The sequence below is a fragment of the Heteronotia binoei genome, chromosome 21 (genome assembly GCF_032191835.1).
Source record: "Heteronotia binoei isolate CCM8104 ecotype False Entrance Well chromosome 21, APGP_CSIRO_Hbin_v1, whole genome shotgun sequence".
NCBI lineage: Eukaryota > Metazoa > Chordata > Lepidosauria > Squamata > Gekkonidae > Heteronotia > Heteronotia binoei.
In genome coordinates, this window is record NC_083243.1 from 139,010,614 (window position 1) to 139,025,250 (window position 14,637).

At 43.2% G+C, this 14,637-nt stretch overlaps 1 protein-coding gene across 4 annotated transcripts in view; it reads right to left on the bottom strand.

Moving 5' to 3' along the window:
* Nucleotides 1-14,637, bottom strand: part of OVCH2 (ovochymase 2) — a 56,751-nt gene that overhangs the window by 4,171 nt on the left and 37,943 nt on the right. The window contains exons 15-20 of one of the 4 annotated variants that reach the window (XM_060262808.1): nucleotides 9,734-9,814; nucleotides 8,089-8,275; nucleotides 7,169-7,241; nucleotides 4,887-5,079; nucleotides 4,486-4,637; nucleotides 1,014-1,179 (exon numbers count right to left, since the gene is read on the bottom strand). In XM_060262808.1, coding sequence (XP_060118791.1) covers nucleotides 1,014-1,179; nucleotides 4,486-4,637; nucleotides 4,887-5,079; nucleotides 7,169-7,241; nucleotides 8,089-8,275; nucleotides 9,734-9,814 — 852 coding nt within the window. Of the gene's footprint in view, nucleotides 1-838; nucleotides 1,180-4,485; nucleotides 4,638-4,886; nucleotides 5,080-7,168; nucleotides 7,242-8,088; nucleotides 8,276-9,733; nucleotides 9,815-14,637 lie in introns of those variants that run through there. The other 3 variants (XM_060262807.1, XM_060262809.1, XM_060262810.1) reach the window with 3 other exon arrangements.

Genomic DNA, 14,637 nt, shown 5'->3' on the forward strand with positions numbered 1-14,637 from the left:
CCAGAAAACCCCTGCAGGCGAACATCACCTCTCCACTGATCCCCAGCCTCGAACTGCAGCCGGGACCTCCACTTGTGTGCACCAGCCTACCTTACCCTGCCCTGTCTGCAATGGAGCCATCAGCCCCCCACCTCCACCGCCCTACTTGAGGGCCAGAATGGCCTCTTCTTGCAGGCACCCTCTAGCCCAACGTGGAGCTTAATGTTCAGTCCTGGGCGCTGAAAGTGCCCTGTTGTTTCTGCTTGCTGAGGGGTCAGAGATTTCTTCCAGCCCCTAAGCAAGTAGAAGCAACAGGGAGCTTAAGTTTCAGTCCTGGGCTCCGAAAGTGCCCCACTGTTTCTGCTTGCTGAGGGGTCAGAGAATTCTTCCGGCCCCTAAGCAAGCAGAAGCAACTGTGTATGATCATGTCCCCTAAGCAAGCAGAAGCAACAGTGTATGATGAAGGCAGAATGGAGAAGGATGCAGCCGAGGCACTGGAGGCTGGTTAGGGGCCCCAAGTCAGGGGGCCCTGCCTAGCAGTCAGGGGGCTGTGCTCCCACAGGCCCCCTCGTAGCTACAGGCCTGAATTCTGTAGATTGCAAGACAACAGAATTCTTCTACAAATACAAATTAAAAGTAAATACAATTTGAATTCCAAAATTACAGGTCAAGGTTTCAGGGATGAAGCCTCATTTGATCATGACACTGGATTCCAAAGAGACAACAGTATCAGTTTACTGCAAGAAAAACAAAAAGTGTTCTGGCACACAAATTTATCGTGGCTTAAGTTTTTATCAACAATGCGCATTAGGTGCATGAAGTATTTTTCCCAATTAAGATACACACAGATACAGAGAAGAAATATAAAAACAGTGGGGCCAAAAGGCCATGAAGGGCAAAGGGTGTGACATTTCTATGTTAGGCCCAAATGTATATGCTGTGGTTTCTATTCCTGAAAATGGTGTCCCTTAAGATCACAGACATCTGTACTACATTGAGTAACTGCTGTTGTTAAAATGAATGTGGAGGCTTACTGGTTCCAGAAATATGATGACTGATCCAATCAATGAAAGAAGCTACATTTGTATATACTCCTGGGTAGTCTTTTCTTCCACAGCCAAATCCCCAGCTTATTATTCCATTAAGAGTGTAGTAACTTGAATCTTCTGAAGAACAAACTAGTGGCCCTCCAGAATCACCCTAGAGAAAATGGATATTATTTGAATCTGAAAAGAATATTTTCAAAAGGCATGAGTGACAATCTTGTGTCTTATACATTACAAGAAGGGGAGCCATGAGGACATACAGGGAAGATCTCATTTCTCTCTGTATCCCCTTCCCCATACTATTTCATTTCCCACAGCAGCTCCTTCAGCCTCTTCCCTTTGCCTGTTTCTTTTTCTTCCTTCCATCTTTTATCTTTTTTCAGGGTTTTACTTTTTTCAGTGTTACTACCCCAGTGGCTAACCTGAAAGGTTCATGTACAGTAAGTAAGGGCCAAAAATTAAAAGCAGAATCTAAAGTAAAATCAAAACCAAAAATACATGTATTTATTACAGAAAGTTAAAAAGCATTTAGGGGCCCATCATTAGCCTCCTTACTTAGTAAAATCATATAACCACAATAGGAAACCACTTGACCTGATGAGTTTCGACCTGAATTGGTCTTCTTCAGAGGTCAAACAAATATACACATATACAAGCTCATAACAAAGTACAAGTCAATAAATCAATGCTGGACCAAAAATAAAGTAGTTTAAAACAGTGACAAAAACTAAGAGTTGTAATTGAGACCTCATATAATACAGCCTTAAGTCCTGGTCAAGGGCATACATGCTGCATCATTTATCTTATTTGATGCCGAAATGGTCCAGAATTGATCAAAATCAGTGCCAAATCAGAGCCAGTATGTCAAAAGTTATGCCTGGTTTTGATTTTACCTTATATTCTGCTTTTAGTTTTTGGCCCTTTACTGCACATTAACCTTTCAGGTTTTTAATTCTTTTGGGTTAATCTTTTTTCCCCTTTTTCTTTTTCTTTTCTACTACCCCTATGACTACAGTAACAGAAGCAACTGACAGTAAATGAAGCATCCCCCAAATGGAAATAGAGGTTTCACAAAGTATCTTGCGAGTCTGAAATGTTCTTCAGTGGCTTTCTGCAGAGAAGGGAACAAAGGTGCCCCCTCAGTCATATCCTAGAAAGTCCCTACTAGTAACTGCCCCCCCGCCCCCGCCCAGCCATGAAAAGCTTACCGCAGGGAACTGCTGGGAAAGTGACATTGCCCCTGAAAAGTGCAGATAGGACATGGAGCACTTTGGGAGAGATGGTCCAATATATATTGCAGATCATTCCTGCAGTTTTGTGTGTGGAGTTTCTGTTTCCCATGTACAGGGCTGGAGGTCAGTTGTTGCATGGTGGTCATGATGTATTGACCCACTGCCTCACTGATGCAGGGATTCAGGGGCTTGCCTTACAGTAGCTGGCCTCTTTTCTCCAAGGTCAGGGACAGAAGGTGGCGCTTGGGGGGGGGGGATTATCTCAGTGACACCTACTAGAAGCGATTCTCTCCCCAATGTTATTCAACATTTACATGCGCCCCTTCACCCAGATTATCCGGAGGTCTGGGCTGAGTTTATTATTATTAGCACTTTTATTAACTTAATTAACTAATTTTTAAACCTAATCAGAATTTTAATGCTTAAATGTAATTTTGTGCTTTTTGCTTTCTTTGTATAATTGAAATTTGTATGATGTTGTTAGCCGCCCTGAGCCTGCTCCGGCGGGGAGGGCGGGATACAAATAAAATTATCTATCTATCTAAATTATCTATCTAGTTGTCACCAACATATGTGGATGATACCCAGCTCTATCTACTGATGGACGGCCACCCAGATTCTGTCCTGGAAGAGCTGGATGGGGTGTTACAAGCCATGGCTGGATGGTTGAAACTGACCCCATTGAAGATGGTTGAAACTGACCCCATTGAAGATGGAGGCTGTGTACCTAGGCCATGGAGACTGGGATTGGAAATCAGGCTCCCAGTCTTTGATGGGGGACCACTGGTTCCAGCGCCAGAGGTGAAGAGCCTGGGGGTGTTCCTGAATACCTCACTGACTTTAGAGGCCCAGGTCACTACCACTGCCTTTTTCCGTCTAAGGCAGATCAGGCAGTTGGTCCCTTATCCCACCCCCCATGACCTGGCTACAGTGACTCATCAAATGGTAACTTCCAGACTGGATTATTGTAACTCTATATACATGGGGTGTCCTTGACTCTGCTCTGGAAACTGCAGCTGGTACAGAACATGGTAGCACGAGTGCTGACTTCATCATCCATGTGGACATGGATTCGCCCTGTGCTGTGTGAACTGCACTGGCTGCCCATTGAGTGCCAGATCAGATTCAAGGTGTTGGTGCTTACCTTTAAAGCCCTATACAGCCAGGGGCCAGCATATCTTCAGGACCACCTCTCCCCATATGAGCCCTGCAAGGACCCTATGATCAGGAAACCAACATCTCTTGGTGGTCCCCCAGCCCCAGGGAGATTTGTCTTGCCTCTCCCTGCCTGGTGGAATGAGCTTCTGTCAGAGATCAGGGCCCTGCAGGAGGTTTAACCCTTCCCCCAAACCTAGGCCCTGTAAAATGGAGCTCTACCACCTGGCCTTTAGTTGAGGCAGCAGGCATCTTCTTGCTATTCGGCCTCCCCCTAGGGCCCTGAAACAACTAATTGCATCTGTTGCAGTCTATGTTGAGGCACTGATTACTATGCTGATTTTTAGATTATTTTAATTTGTTAATTTTTAAATATTATTTTACCTGTTATTAACATATAATGAGCCCACTGTGTGAAGGGCAGGATACAAATCTAATAAAATAAATACATCTCAGTGAGCATTCATTACTTAAAGTTTCTATGTGGTACTCAGAGCCATTTAAAACCCTGCTTTCTACTCTTCACAAAACGACACAAACCACCTTTAAAATTCATGGAAGTTTATGGCAGCTCTTCAGTTCATGGATTTCAGTTCAAAAACTATAAAATGGCTAAAATTCATCATGAACTTACATTTGTGACAGCTCATGCCCATCCCTATATTCATATTACACATACATTTCCACAGTGGGGCAAATAGCTCCATGAGACTGTTTTGGGTTTGAGGGAAGGGTTAAACCTCTGTAAGGAAAATAAAGGGAGGGAGACCATATGTATAATGTTCAGATCTCCTTGGAAGATGCGCAGGATAAGTATATGACAGAACATGCTAGATAGGGAATAGTATCTCAAACCCTAATGAACCAAGCCTTCATAACCAAATCATTCTCCCTTATAAAATGCCTGTGAGATTTTGACTAAAAATAACCAAACAAACAAACAAACACCCTCAGAGGAGCTCACTAACTCCACTAAAAACAATTCCACTAACATAATCCCAGTATCCATTTAAAAGTTTCAGACCAAGTCAGCTCCTGGCTGTTCATAATGCATATACTCTGAGACAGCTTACTGTACATGAATCCTTGTCCCTTTCAGCAGGGAATCCAGCACAGAACATCCGTTTGCTCACTTCTCCAGAATGGTTCATGTAGTATTTATGGCACTCTTCAAAATCCAAAATGGGAACTTCAAGTTGCTGGAGTTTTCTTGATTTTTCTTTGTCTTGAGGGGGGAGGGGGAATTGCAGATTTTTAAAACAACAACACTGTGCCTTTCACAGGTAAAAAAAATACTGATTCCAAGAATGTTCCTTAATATGCATCAGCTAGCTTTTACACTCTACATTCTCCCTTTCTATCACTCTCTTTGAAGAAAAACAAGGGCCTTCTATCACTGTCTTTGAAGAAAAACAAGGGCCTAAGAATTATTTTTGTTGATTATTAAGGGAAATTGCAAGGAAAGTAAACATACCTTCATTATGAATGCCCCAGCCTGTGATGACACAAACCCTTGAAGGTTCAATTTTTGCATCTTTCTCAGGCAGGCACACAGGACGGACATGATTGAATTCTAAAGGTTCAGTCAATTGTACCAATGCAATGTCTGAGTCCATAGTAGTGCTGTTAAAATCTGGATGTATAATATACTTCTTCACTGATCTTTTCTAAAAACAGAGAAGCATGACTACAATAAAGGAGAAGATAGAAAGCAGGAGCTTAAACAATTTCAGGGTCTTTGCGGATAGATCAAGATGGGTACCCATGGTAGATGATATTAAAAGACCCCAGCCTGAAAACCTGCAGAGCTGCTGCCAGTCTGAGAAGACAATTCTGACACTGATGGTCTGAATCAGTATAAGACAGCTTCATGTGTGACTGCCTGTCTTCCGCCTTACTTACCTTAAATTCACACTAGTATTAAAACCCTGACAAGAAGACATTTTTGCTCAATAATGTTCTATAGGTTTGAATATAGAACAGTGGTTCTCAAAGTGGCCAATACCACCTTCTACAGTAGTCAGATTACAAAGGGATCTGCTAAGAGGCAAGGGGGCAGCAGGGAGGTGTGGGATGTGGACCCCTTTGACTCATTCATTAATTTCATTCATTTGTTCATTCATTTATGATTGCCCAGGCTATGGCACCTTGTAGACAGATGGCACTCCAAGTTTCTGCCTTTGCATCATGCTGAAATGCACTACCAGAGCTCTAGTCAGACCAGTATACTGCATTTTGTGAAAGTATCATTGTTACATGTTTTCATTTCTTTGTCATTTTTCAAGTTTTTGTAGATAAGTTCTTAACATATTTCTCAGCCTTTTGGCTAAGATCAAGTGTAGCTGATTATGAAGTGTGCTTTTTAGCTATGTGTTATTTGCAGTCCACCCAATTATAATATTTCTACGCTATATAAAGTTTTCAAATTTCTTACTAATGGTTTTTAAAACTGAGGTTTTAAATGTCCACTATGCATAGATGTACTTTTTTGCTTTAGCAAAATTTTCACAACTGCATTACCCCATAAAAGTTCCATGAAAACACAATAAAGCAGGAACTGGCCTTGTAATTATAACATAGCTCTTTACTATGTGTACTATCTACTTCTGTCAAACATTTCAATGTATTATCTCGTATTCATCAATACCTTTTTGTGTGTTCAGTCATAGAAACACATATTCCCAGTCATCCCTTATTCTACAGGTGAATGAATTTTATAAAAAGTTTAAGCATGTAGCAATTTGTACGTTGATTTCCCGGAACTATATTAAATTCCCGCCCCCCCCCCAAATATTTATATGCATATAGCATAATTTATCATCTGATCACCCAAAATTTTATTATTACCCTAAATTTCCCCTCAATTACCCAATTTTTTCATCTTAACTCCCAAATTTTTACAATAAAAACTAGGCTAGCTTTTTAAAAAAGGATTTTAAACCAGACATTGGGGAACAAATGTCACTTCATCAAGCCCTTCCGTTGCATTAAGAATTTACTAAACAATGAAATAATTACTAAATGTGGTATTTAAGATTCTTGCTAAGTAACTATGAAAGCTGATATCACTGAAATGCTCATTAATTTTATTGAAAAAAATAAACTACAAAGCTTTAATTGGATTTTGAAAAAATGTGAGATTAATTGTCACTGTTTTGAATTTTTTAGAAAGTTGGGCAAGCTGCTTTTCTGAATAATGCTTTTTGTAGGGTAGGTTAGGGGGAGGCTTATAGGGTTACCAGCCTCCAGGTGGGGCCTGGAGATCTCCCACTTTTACAACTGATCTCCAGCTGGCAGAGATAAGCTCCCCTGGAGAAAATGGCTATCTTGAAGGGTGGATGCTATGGCAATGTACCATGCTGAGGCCCCACCCCTCTCCAAACCCCACCCTCTTCTGGATCCATCCCCAAAGTCTCCAAGTATTTTCCAATGCAAACCTGGCAACCATAGGGGCACACGAGGGATGAGTTTATGCAAGGCTCATTTTGTAGCAGGAGCTCCTTTGCATATTAGGCCACACCTCCCTGATGTAACCAATCCTCCAAGAGCTTACAGGGCTCTTATTACAAGGCATACTGTAAGCTCTTGGAGGATTGGCTACATCATGGGTGTGTGGCCTAACATGCAGAGGAGCTCCTGCTACAAAATGATCCCTGAGTTTATGTAACCAAGGGGGTGGTGGCCCAAAATTTTTTAGGAAGCTCAGGCTTAGATAACAAAGACAAGCTTCTTTTAACTATGAGAGTTTGTACTAACCTGACTATTTGGCTCTTGAACTTTGATATCATGGACTCCAACCACAACTCTCCATAGATCTCTGTATTGTTTCCTTTGCGGAGCATATAATGAAATAGAAAAATATCTCAGCATTTACCAGACAGTTTATACTGTGTACCCAGCATCTACACTCAAACATAAAAATATCATTTACTGCCATGCAGTAATGGTCCCTTGCACATTTCTGAACTTATACTTAAACATTTATTCCTGGAATTTTTCCCAAAGAGGACTCAAAGCATTTTCAAATAGGAATTTAAATGAAACCATCAAAATAACCAGCTATATTCTGGGGCCATCATCCTTTAAGGCCTAGTCTTATTAATACAAACCAACAGCCATTAGTAAGTGCTCCCATAGCTGTTACGGTTCAACCGTTGGATCAAGTCGAGAGTGAGTTGACTCCAGTTCTCTGAGGATTGGTTTTTATCTTTACTCAATGGTTAGAAAATTAATTGTGACTAGGCAGGGTATGACTTTCTTTCTATAGGGCTAGCGGCATAAGTATAAACAGTATAAACAAAAATTATCAAGCATAAGACTCATTAGATTTACAGAAGTAATTTATGTAGTACTTAGTGGATAAAGCTACAAGTATAGAGAAGGCTTAGAGTAGATGATCTTAGTAAAAGAATAAGAGAAAAATGGCATGGGGACATGCTAGCACACATTAGATGTTCAGTGTTTGTCAGGGATATCTTCATAAGCTGGTAAATAGTCTACATCTGAAATAAAGGGAGTTCATTCATCCCAGTGTTCTTCTGGGTTGGCTTGGTGGTTTCCTAAGTGCATACACTGTTATAGCTTCTTGCACCTTATCTAATCATAGTTTTATGGAGCGGTGGGGAGATTTCCAGTGCCGAATTATGTAGATAATTCCAAAAAGCAACTGTATTTACCTGTATGTAAAGCAGTGAGCAGCAGAGACCACCCATATATTAGTGAGAACTGTTCCTCCACAGATGTTTTCACCTGAAATCTGCATACTAGCCTGCCAAGGCCAAGAGTAGGGTACAGCTTCCTCACCTCCAGTTATGCGACTGAAAAGAAACCTTGGCTGATTTGATGCTACTCCACAAATATCATCTGAGAACACAGAATGGAGGAAAAATTACTGCTAATTTTTTTTTTTTTTTAAACAAAACATCCAGGGATGTCATAACAGTGCCTACATTTTGTTCATTCTGTTTTCTATTTGGAAACAGCTTACATTTAAGCAAGCAACTTGATTCTAAGGCTGCAGTCATACTGGAGGCTTGGTGCAATCTGGCTGCCCCTCTGTTTGTGGTGGTTTAATTATCTGTGGGAAATTTTGATCTGACATCCCACCCTGAACTGGCTTCACCACACGCTCGCCTCATGGTTGATTATTCAGATTGTTGCAGCATCCTTTTTTCTCTTGTCTTTCACTTATAAGCATGTATCTGAAGCTCCAGCTCCTTTTTGTCAGCTCCACAATCCTTCTGCCAAGTACTCCAGCCCCACTCAGCCTCCCTTCTTTCACTTTTCTTCCTTGGAATACATTGGGGTGGGGTGCAGATTTACTTGAGAGTAGTCATTGACTTCAGTACATTTACCCTTGTGTCACTCATGGGATGCTCTCCCACAGAAACTCTGATGCAGAAAGAGGAGAGAGGGTTTGGGGGGGGGGATTTGTCACTCAAAAACAACTCCCCTGGGGACTCTTGATCCAGAATAACTAATTGGCCATGGTGACTGACAATGCCAGTGGCACTTATGTGCTTATGCACATGTGCTTATGTGCTTATGCACATATCGCTACCTGATTCAAAAGAGAAAAAAGGAAGCAGAAATGGAAGAGAGGGTTCAGACTTCCCAAGTGGCTTGACTTCGCAAGAGGGGAGTTCAGATATCTGGAAACAGGGGCTGAATGCATTGGTTGTTTACTCTGCATACAACTCATCATACAACAGGTGAGTATGACTGGGGAACGGACACCAGATGTGACTATGTGACCGAGCCCATTTAATCTGTGAGGGAACAGTAACTATATCAGGCCAAACTGCTCATCTGACCACAGCACATGTATACCTCCTCTAAAGAGTGTCCACAGTCTTCAGTCAGGTTTACCTCCAAGGAAATGGTTACAGGATTGAAATTTAGTGGATTTTAATTACATTTCTGTTTAGCCTTATACCACTGCAATGGATCCAGTGGCACAATCGATTCAGGCTGGCTTTTCTGCAAACCCTCATGAAGTTGAGTATATTTACAGTGACCAGTACCATGCTTCAGGCATAACTTAAAGAGAAGAAAAGGCACAGGCTTTTGAGATGTGATCTGCAGCATATTTTTTACTTGCCCCCATCTGCCTCATTAGGAAAGCATAATATCCAGTATGTAACTCTGCATAATTCGATCTGATGCACATCAGAAACATTCCAAGAATACAAATCAAAGTCTGCAATCAAAGTTTAGACACTGCAATTCAAACTCTACAAATCAAAGTCCAGACTCCTCTCTATATTCCTCCTCCCCTTCTCCCACTCCTCCAAAAGAATTTCTTAACACAAGATGTTTTACCAGGAATGCCAGTTGCATTTGCAGGGTCATTTATTTGTTCAGGAACTATCACTTCACTGCTTGTATTTGATATATTTAAATCTAGGGAAACCAAAAACAACAGATTCATTAATTGCTTAACAGTTTTAATTGCTTAATGGTTTTATTGTTGGATTTTTTAACTGTCATTATGTTGTAATTCCACCCTGAGCCCATCATGGGAAAGGGTGGACTATAAATCCACAAAATAAAAATAATAAATATACATTATCAGTATGTCTCAAATGAACTTTCTTCTGCATTTATCTTAAAGAATATAATGAGTTATTTGCATGGTTTATATCAAGGTTATTTAAGAGTCTCTTAATTTGGCTATCTCTGTTTAATTGCATTCATGTCTTTTGTCTATATGTTACCAAACTGCAGACGTTAAGAACTGTCTATAGGATCATACCAAAAGTCCAGCATCATACTAAAAGAACAGCCAGGAAGCCCATAGCTGAACATGAAGTCAAGCACCTTTCCTTAATGTTTATCCACAAACAATATACTGAAGAATACAGATGTTCCACTAAGCTATTACAGCTAATACTCAGTGATAGACTTTCATAAACCCCTCTAACCGCCAACTCCATCATCACATCTTTTGGCAGCAAAAGGAAAGGGGTGGAGTTTAGAAAGAGCCTCAAAAATTATTGCTACAAACATTTGGTGTGATCAAGATTAAGAGTAGTCCTCAGTTAACAGCCTCATCCTCTGTTCCTATTAATAAATGCAGTTTACATTATCTAGGATGCATTTTTATTTATTTATTTATTTACTTTGAATTTATATGCCACCCACTCTGCAAGCGGACTCTGGATGGCTAACAGTCATAATACAACATTAAAATTATAATAAGAAAAGATAAGAAATATATAGACAATTTAAAAACTAACCATATGGTGCTATAACATTTTTTTAGTTACCACAGGCAATTTATAAATATCTCAGTTCTCAATTCTTCTGTTAGTCTATGCAGATAGATCCAAGTGGGCAGCCATGTTGGTCTGAAGTAACAGAACAAAGTAGGAGTCAAGTTTACCTTTAAGACCAACGAAGTTTTATTCAGAACAAGTTTTCGTGTGCTTGGAGTCTTAAAGGTGAGCTTGACTCCTACTTTGCTCTTCTGTTAGTCTGTGAGCCGCCCTGAGCCTGCTTCGGCGGGGAGGGCGGGATAGAAATAAAAAATTATTATTATTATTATTATTATCTTACAGATGGTATTGCTCAGTAACATAGAAGTGGCAGTCTCAACCCCCTCCCCATTAGTTGTTGTAGGCCTGTTGAAAAAGCTCAGTATTATAGGCCCTGCGGAATTGGGAGAGGTCCCACAGGACCCTTATGGCCTCTGGGAGAGCATTCCATAACGTCGGTGTTGCCATTGAGAAGGCCCTCCCTTGGTTCAGCGATGGATAGTAGATTTTGGGCTCCTGAACACAGTGCTTTCTGGAGTGTATACGGGGAAAGGCGGTCCCTTAGATAGACAGGTCCTCAGCCATATAGGGCTTTAAAGGTCAATACCAACACTTTGAAGCAGATTCGGTATACAATAGGCAGCCAGTGCAGCTTTTTTAGCACCGATTGAATGTGCTCCCCATCGAGGGAGCCCCATTAACAACCGCTGCATTCTGCACTAGCTGCAGTCTCCGAGTGAGAGTCGTCAGGCAGCACCATGTAGAGGGCATTACAGTAGTCTATTCCCAAGGTGACCGTAGCATGGATCACCATTGCTAAGTGGAAGTGTTTCAAGAAAGGAGCCAACTGCCGTACCCGCCACAGATGGAAAAAGGCAGACTTGGCAGTGGCTGCTATCTGGGCCTACATAGTCAGGGAGGACTCCAGGAGCACTCCCAGGCTCCTGATCCTAGGGGCTGGTATTAGTGGTGCCCTGTCAAAGGCCAGCAAGGGAATATCCCTTCCCGGGCCACCGCAACTCAGATAGAGAACCTCTGTCTTCGTTAGATTTAAGTTTAGTCGACTCAGTCTGAGCCAAGATGTCATGGCTTGTAGTGCCAGGTCCAGGTTATCCGAGGTGAAGCCGGATCGGTCACCCATCAATAGATAGAGCTGGGTGTCATCTGCATATTGATGGCACCCTAGCCCATACCTCCTGACAATCTGGGCAAGGGGGCGCATGTAGATGTTTAATAACATCAGGGATAGAACCTTGCAGCACACCGCATGTGAGTGAGTGCCTCTGGACGATTCTTCCCCTATCACCATCCTTTGTCCTCGACCTTGATGTTACTCTGAACTATCCTAGTCCTACAAATCATTATCTTATTTTAAAATAGCATTGCTCAGCTGAGAGAGAGAGGGCTGTCCAAGTTATGCTATGAATTGCAGTAAAGATGAATCTTGAACCCAACTCTCCAATTCCAGTCCCAGCTCATTTTAGTCAATGGACTATAGCAGCTACATCTTCATAAAGAAAAACCAGCCGCAAGTACAGGCTAAGTTTTCTGCTAACAGAAGGCACTTCTGTCAGTGGAACAGAATTAGATGCTTGCAGCCCGCAGAAAAGCTGCTAGGCTGCAAAAGCAAACTTTGCCTCCCTGGAAGGGAAGGGAGGAGTTACAGCCTGTTTGGGCACTCAATTTAGGGGGCAGGGCCAGGCCGTTGTAACAGCCAGACCTCCGCTCCCTGTTGCAGTCCTCGGGAAGATTGGCTCAGGCAGGGAGCATGTTTTTCAAGCGGGGAAGAAGGCCCCGTTCTTCGTCGATGTGGCCGCGGGAGACACGAGCCGCATGTCTCTGAGTGTGGCGGGCGTTGCTTTGGCGGTTGAAGGTCCTGTCGTGTGGCAGTTGGGGGCTCCTTGGCTCATCGATGGTCTTTGGGTCTGCGGTGGCTGTTCTGGAAAACGTCATTTAAGGCAGCAGTATTGCTTTATTGTCTTCAGCTGGCTGGCTTGCCCTCTCCCTCCTTGGGCAGGGAAGAGGTTTTTTGTGCTTTGGGCTCAGTCTCTCAGTGGGAGTTGGGGGAGAGTGGTGACTTAGCTGGGTCAACCATTTTGCTTCCCTCTTATTGGAGTGGGGTGTCTGCCATTTTGAGGTCCCTTTCTTCCTTAGAGGTGGGTGGCCATTTTAGAAGGCTCTTGTTTGGTGGCCATTTTGAGGGTCATCTTTAGCTTATAAGGATGTCAGGTGGAAAAGGGTCTGGTAGGTCAAAAGGAAAAAAGACAGCGCCAAAGGTCCCTAAGGCACCTGCTAAAAGGTCTCCACCCCCGTTGTCATCATCTAATGATGAAGGTGATGAGGCAGTTAGTGTTAACATTATGCAGAGGCTAAGGGCGCTGGAGCGGGTGTCTGGTATTTCTCCTTCGGGGGGGGGAGGGTAAAGGTTTCTAAAAGGGGGCTCCAAGCGAATGTGTTAACCAGGTTGTCTATCCTTGAGGGCAGATCTGGTGCTTTCATCGCGAGCAGTGACATAGGTCTCAGCGGTCCAGATGCAGCATCGGGGTCATCATCAGGAACTGCTGGAGTTGGGTCAATGCTGGTGCCTGCTGGATATGTGGGTAAGGCTGGGGACATTTCGCAGGCATATGCTGTGTTGGCTTGACCGTGGGGGCCTTGGGGTTCTGCTACGCCTGCCGGGCAGTGCATCCCTGCTGTGAGTACAGTGTTTTCTTCCCCTTTAGGTACGGGCTCATTATCAAATTGGGCTTGGCCGACTGGTCAATGTGGCCCTAGAGGAGCTTGGCCGGGTGCTGGGCAGCAGGGTGTTGCAGGCTCTTTTATGGGGAATTGGGGCGCCCCTTCTCCTTATGGGATGGTTCCTTTTACTGCATTACCCTTTGGGGATGTAGCGTTGCCTTTGGGAGACCATTTGTTACCTGCAACTAGGGAAAAAATCTTAAAGGGTGAGTACATGGATATTTTCTCCCTCCTTTTTTGGGAGTTGGAGAAAAGGACAAAGAGGAGTTAGATGAAAAAGAGAAAGAAAAGTTGAAGAAGCGCAAAGTGGAGCGGACTTGGGCTAATTGGCTGCCTGGGTTTTTTATCTACATTGGGGTGATTGCTTGGGCTCAGCCTTGGAGGGCTGCTGCCCTTATCCAATACATGGCCATAATTTACAAAGGGTATACGGCATTTAGCGGGCCTGCCTGGATGCAGTATGATGAGGAGTTTAGGATGAGAGCAGCCTTGTATCCTTCCCTTCAGTGGGACCGCATTCATCAGCAGCTGCATGTCATGTCCCAGGCTCGGCCAAATTTAGATGACCACTCAGATAGCGGTCATTTGGTGGCCAGGTCAGGTGCGAACTCCTCAGCATTCTCTGCCACTTCCCGCAGTTGTGCGGGGCAGGCGGATCAACCCCGCCTGCTTTGTTGGGAGCTCGGTTCTCAGGGAGCTCGGTTCTCAGAAAGGCTTGCCAGTTCAAGCATGAATGCCCCATGTGTGGTGGGCCCCACTCCTTCAATAACGGCCCAAAAGCCCGGGGATGGAAAAATCAGAAGAAGCCGGGGGGGGGGGGGAGGAACTTATCAGGCTGGAAAAGGGGCCCAGTCCGATAAAGGTGAGTCCGCTTGAGCGTTGGCTGTCTAGGTACCCATGAAGGGCTGACAGCTGTCAGAACTTAAGAACTTCAAACGGATCCCATACTTGGTTACAAAGTTAGGATTTTATTGAAGAGAACTAAGCACTGGAAGAGGCAAGATAACAGTGATGGCGAGAGCCAGCACCAGCACAATTTTATACACGTAAAACAAACATCTCACAAAGCCACAATTCACACCGTTACAGGCACATCTGTCTTCTCACCATCACTATCAATAGAGAGGATGCCTCCCTACTTCGAAGGCCATGCTGCTCGGCTTCAAAGGGTCCCAGTGTGAGAATGTGCAGAGACATAACATAACTCATTCTACAACCCCAAATATATTG